Raw genomic sequence first — 6,332 nt, 5'->3', positions numbered from 1 at the left:
AGAAAAGCTCCCCTTCAGCACTGGGCACTCAGCTCCCAGGCAGGCCTTGCACACAGCAAGCACAAGAAAGGCCAGTGCAGCTCCTGCCTGCCTGGCATCCCAATCAATCAAAATGTTTATTCGGCTTTACGCCCACCATGAAACACAACAAAACAAATCAAATAAAACAGTGGACTCGTACAAACCACAAGTAGTATAACACAGTTCACAACTCACAAGGACAGATATTAGCCATTCATAAGAAAAGTTTAAGATTAAGATTAAAAATTTTAGGCACTACACTAAAATCAATATCTGATGTCATTATAGAAAATTCTTATAACTATCAATAATCAGCTAACGTTCCATTCCGTCTCTTGTACGAGAGGACGGCTGTTAGGAATTTAGCAACCTGTAGCGTAATATGAGGATCCACATCTTGAAGAACCCAGGCAAGCTGTAGGTCTACTGGTTTGTCAGCCATAGTCTGGATTATGGAGTTTAGTATACTAGCACGGGCTGAACTGTACAAAGGGCAGATAAACATAACATGATGTAGAGATTCAGATATTTCCATTTCACAAGCGCACATTGAAGGGACTTGGCCCTTAGTAAATCTATGTCTCAGCACGTTTGTTGGAAAGACATTGAACCTAGCTCTAATGAAGGCATATCGGTGAGACGCGGCCATAAGCGATGTTAAGTAGGACGGAGCGCGGTAGATAGGGGTTATGCCGAAATTTAACAGTGAGCAGGCTCCACCACCAGCTATGAAATTTTGGTATAGCTCCGCATCATCCAGCCTTTGAATTATACACCTTTTTGCCACATTTAGATCCAGTTTGAGCAATTCAGTGGGTGAGATCTCATAGTGGGTGAGATCTCATCTCAGCAATTTGGCATGGATTTTTCCTGACCACAAATTTGTGAAGTCATCTCGCCACATGCATTGAATGAGATAGTGGTTCGGGAGTTTATGCCATATCCAATAAATCAAAACTCTCCTCCATATAGCTAACTCCACTGAGGGGATCTTCATTTCTAAGCGAATAGCCGCATTACATACGCATGTTGGTAATTTTAGAAGTTGGCGTAAGAATTGGCTTTGAAGTGACTCTAAAGGTGAGAGGTTTGCAAAGGCAGCCCATAAAGGTGCAGCATAGGCCATTATGGCCATCACTTTGATGCTATACACTTTCAAGGCCGCAGGGATGAATAAGGCCCCCTCAGAGTAAAAAAAACGGAGGAGGGAGTGTGATAGGGCTTTTGTCTTGTTTTGAAGATATTCAACGTGCGCTTTCCACCCTAAATTATATTGAAAATAAATTCCTAAATATTTAAATTTATGTACTTGTTCGATTTTCGTGCCCTCCAGTTTCCATGAATAAAGTTTTCGATTCCTTGAAAATATCAGTACTTTGGACTTGGAGTGGTTGATAGACAGATGATTAGAATGGCAATATGTCGCAAAAATCTTTAGTGCGCTCCTTAAACCCCTCTGGAGTAAGAGAGTAGTACTGCATCATCTGCGTAGAGAAGTAAAGGACAACGGTAATCTGCTATACGTGGGCTGGCATCCCACTTGTCTGTCCATTCCCAACAGCAAGGGCTGGTGGATTAGGTGGCTGGCCCCGTTGTCTCCTTTCTTGCTTACTCCGAGGCCGCCTCAGCTCCCAGCAATCAGCACCCCCTGGCCAGCCCCAGAGGCACCATTCAGCTGGGGAGCTTGTAGCTAGGGCTGCTGCAACAAAAAGCCATGCAAGCCTTTGGGAGGCAGAGACAAGAGAGGGCATTGGAAGAAGGAGAGAAGGAAAGAGGGACAGAGGCCAGTGTTGCTCAAGGCATCCCTGACCATCCTTCAAGGCACCCTAGGTTGAAAACCACTGAATTAAGTGTTTGAAGAAACTGATTGTGTCTTGAACGATCTTAGTCTTTCCATGTTCCCATACCCACAATAAATGAATGGGGATTTAAAATAGATTCAAGGTTTTCAGCCTGATTCTAACCAGACGTGTACCTTACGCCCTAGGGCTTGTGCCCTAGAACAGGAGTGGAGAACCTGGGAGTTTAATGCAGCTCTCCTGTCCAGTGGCGTAGTGTGGGTTGTCAGCACCCGGGGCAAGGCAAGTAATTTGCGCCCCCTAACCCGTGGATTTGCGTCCCCTAACCCATGGATTTGCGCCCCCTAACCCGTGGATTTGCCCTAACCCCAGATGTTGCGCCCGGTGCGCCCGGCCCCCCCTGCACCCCCCACGCTACGCCACTGCTCCTGTCTAGTCCTCAAGTTACAGGTTATCCTTACCCACAGTATCTGGCTGGCCCTGTCCTTTAATTTTTGTGGGTTTTTTGCTGGTCACAATGTGTGTCCTTGAACTCTGTTAATGCATAACAGACAGAGTGGGATGTGTAGAAACTAGCCTTCTGTAGAAACGTAAAATGTGTATTACTCCACCAAGTTTTGCTTCTGGTCCCACCCAACTGCAGCTCCCCAGAAGGTGTACCCCAAAGGGAATATAGCCACCAGGCTGAATAAATGTTCCCCGCTCTTGTTGTAGTAAATGTGGTTAGGATTGCATGAGGTGAGCAGCATGAGCATATAGGGTGTGATCAGCCTTGTAAACATGTCCAGAAAGGTTACATACCCTGCAGCAAATTTTGCTAGTCTGCTAAGGGCTGGGGAGCTCACCATGCTTGGTGCATGCAAACAGAAGTCCTAGCACTGAGCTAAAGACCTTCAGAGCTGCACACTGATTAAAGCTTCCTGCTGTAAGAAACCAGACATATTATTTGAAAATAAAAGATCAGGTATTTTCCAACATTTATTTGAATGTTATTACAACATGGAAGATACAAAAAGATTAGAAAACCTGTAAAACGATATAGAAGTAAAATCAAAATACATGACAAAAATTATATAACCCAATGCCACTCATTTCTGGAATTTATCCTCAAACATTGCAAACATCATTTGTTTTCATTTATGGGAATTTCTATACTGCTTAATTTTTATTTTTTTAAAACCATCTAAGCTGTTTATCCAGTCTTCTTCTTTTTTAAAGAGGATTTTAATTATGCTTTGTGATAAGAGATCCTTTCTTTCTATTCACAATGAATATCATTTATACTGCATTCCTGAAAAATCACTTACATCACAGTAGATTGAAACTTTAATCAAACTTAAGCAAATGTAGCCTTAAACCATGCTTGTCAGGCTGCAAGTCAGAGGTGGAGGAACTCAGGCTAGGAAGCCCTTGGGGGAACTATGCAGGCCACGCCCCCTTCATAGGCCACACCCCTCACCAGTCCTGTGCCACACCCTCCTGGAGTGTTTTTGCCTCTGTTAATGCCTCTTGTTTGCCTGGATGGTGAGCTGTGTGGGCTGCTTCTGTAGAAACCTCCTGCAGGGCTGTAATGTAGCCTACTGAAAAACGTTCAGTCTCATTCAGTGCTCCGCCCACTTTGCCTCTGCCCCACCCACCGTTGTCATGTGGTCCCCAGTAGGCTGGGAAGCAATGGAATAGGGCCCTCATATTGAGAAAGGTTCTCTAACCCTGCTGCAAGCACACTTAGACGTAATTTTTCAGGGCTGCGGCATTTGTGAACTATCGTAACCACATTATTGGCCATACCATATTGTGTGATATTTTTTTAACAAAAACAAACAAACAGCTCTTTTCATGCAGGATATATTTAAACTTAAACCACTTCTGCGAGAGTGATTTACTATTTATATTTTTCTTGAACAGAAACAATGATTTTCATTTCCTACATTAAAAAGCATATGGCACTTACAAATTCAGATTATTAAAAGAGAATATCAAACACAGACTTGAACTTAAAAATTCAATCATTCATCTGAACACAATATTCAAGGATTAAAATGTGTTTTCTTTTAATGGAAAAGATCTTCAAGGAATATATAATTTTTATGAGAGAGATACAGTAATCTCTTCAATTACACAAACACTTCAGACTATCTTGGGTGAATGCTTTGTAGCAGCCACCTTCAGACTATTGAACTTTAACTGATCCACTGGGTCTAAAACAGTTTTCTGTATCACCTTAGGAAGCTGTCTTATAGAAAATTAAGACCATTTGACCACCTAGTCCAGTATTGTCTATTATTCTGACTGACAGCAGTTCCTTAGGGCCTCAGGTAGAAGCCTTTTTACATCACCTGCCTGAACCTTTTTAATTGGAGAGGTCATGGATTGAAACTGGGGCTTTTGGCACTCAAAGCATCTTTTCTACCACTGATCTACAATCTCCTATATCAGTTGCTTAGAGATCACAGGGCACAGAAAATACTGTATTCACTGTATTTGGGCTAAAGGGAAATGTATTATATTTTTTACATTTGTTGTATATTTAGTTTGTAAGAAAGTTTCAAGTATGTGGGAAAGAAAATAATAATTTGTTACATTTGTATACTGTCCTTCATCCGCAGATCTCAGGGCAGTTCACAAAATAAAATACATGCCTTGGGGCTAATTCACTCTTTCACTTGTCCCGTATTTCGATCAAACTATATACCGATGGATTCATCCAGGTCCAATAACTTTTATTGTTTCATGGCTGTGCCTTGGGAAAATCCAATCTTACCCACTGAATCAGAAGCTTAGTGAGTAAAATCTCTCTTCAGCTTTTTCACGCATCTGGTAAGGTCCGATTCAGTGGGCAAAATCCAATTTTTGCAAGGGAAACTGCGGAATGGCGAGAAAAGCCCTCGGACCTGGGAGAATTAATATGTACACAATACGATCAAAATACAGGTCAAATGAAAGTGTGAGTACAAATGCATGTGGTAACTGATGACATAAGGCTGTGATGGCACCCTGGAGGGTTGAATTGGGAGCGTAGCAGTAAGACAAATGGGCAGTGGAACTAGCAGCAGCTGCGTTGTTTATCATGCAGAGTAAGCTTACACGGCTTCTATTCAGGCACTGAAACATAGCTGCTGGTCCTGGTGAAATGCGATAGAAATACTCCTAGCCTTCTTCACCACCAGCACATATAAAATTCTGGCCAGACTGAAGGAGTCTGGTTGATGACTGGTCTCATGTGCGCCCAAGAAAATTGCCCCAGCTTCTTGTTTCTGTCAACCGACCCTCGGAGGGTATTCAGTTACGCTGAAATCTGTCACAGTCTTTATGCGAAAGGGTTGAAATCTGTGAACTTTTCCAATGCGAATACAGGGCATTCCCTAACCCATCTGTGGGCTGATCATATATCCCCTATGTGAGGTCCCGGATATTCGGAACAAAGATTTCTCTGTAGCTATATACTACAAAATCTTGCATTTGGGGAAAATTTCTGCCTTTGGGGGGGTGCTAAAACCACCAACACATAATTTTGAAGCTGCAGTTCTTAGCTCTATCAATATTCTTTACCCACAAAATTCTTTCTTCAATTTTAGCAGGCAGAATGTCGTAATGTTGCAAGAACTTAAATAATTTAGTCATTGATACTGAAGAAATGCAGGACATGAACCTCTCTACATACAAATTTTCAGCTGATACTGCCCTTTTAGTGAAATGAGTGATGTTTGGAAGTTACTCAATTCATGTACAGTATTTTCAAAAGAACAAGCTAATGGTAATATTTTGAAATGCCCCAATAATATTTATGAAGTGTTTTAATGCTTTTTCATCACATGAAAGCTAAATCTCATTATACAGTGTGAATCTTTGGTTCTGCAGTAAACTAAGACAAAAACATCGCACACTGTAGTTTTAAAAATTTGTCATAAAACCTATAAGGAAATTAAAATTATACAGAATTTCTGTGCATTAAATACAGACATCATACCTTTCCCTTTCATTTCTTAATAGTGAAATACTGATGAGTATATTAACACTTTTATGCTATGAAGTTTCTTTTTATTAGGAAATTTTGCAGGAAATTGCCATAGAATCTCTGTGCCAGGCTTATGGCGATCTGATTATCCATTTTGGAGCACTACAATCTTTTAAGCAGCTTTTCTTTTCTTCTGCTATGTCAGTGATTAACAAATCTAAGAATTAATGTTCCCGTACACAGCATGTGTTCCGTTTCTGACCTGTGGCTTCTTGTTTTTGTGTGTGACTTGTCCAACATGATTAAATATGGCTTCTCCCCACCTTCCCCAAATGTGAGGCTGTTTATTGCATTATGCCCTGCCAAAGAAACTTTGCCCCATTTTACTATAACATGAAGTGGGTATAGCCTTCTGCCCCTGTAACTATTACATCCATCCATATCCGCATAGCTTCTGGTGTGGGGGCCACCATGTAATATATTCTGTCATGTGTCTTAACGCTGAAAGTAAGCAACGGATTAGGACTCTGAAAGGAAAGAAAAAAGAATACATAAAG

At 41.4% G+C, this 6,332-nt stretch overlaps 1 protein-coding gene across 11 annotated transcripts in view; it reads right to left on the bottom strand.

The window, feature by feature from the left end:
- Positions 1 to 5,335: 5,335 nt before the first annotated feature.
- The window catches only part of PHLDB2 (pleckstrin homology like domain family B member 2), a 72,855-nt gene continuing 71,858 nt past the window's right edge, over positions 5,336 to 6,332 (bottom strand). For all 11 annotated transcript variants that reach the window (XM_028726746.2, XM_028726743.2, XM_028726747.2 and 8 more), the window contains one exon: positions 5,336 to 6,302. In XM_028726746.2, the coding sequence (XP_028582579.2) occupies positions 6,162 to 6,302 (141 nt within the window). In that variant the 3' untranslated portion in view covers positions 5,336 to 6,161. The remainder of the gene's footprint in view (positions 6,303 to 6,332) is intronic.

This window comes from Podarcis muralis, chromosome 4 (assembly GCF_964188315.1).
Source record: "Podarcis muralis chromosome 4, rPodMur119.hap1.1, whole genome shotgun sequence".
NCBI lineage: Eukaryota > Metazoa > Chordata > Lepidosauria > Squamata > Lacertidae > Podarcis > Podarcis muralis.
The sequence above is the reverse complement of the archived record's forward strand: the minus strand, read 5'-3'. Positions and strand labels throughout refer to the sequence as shown.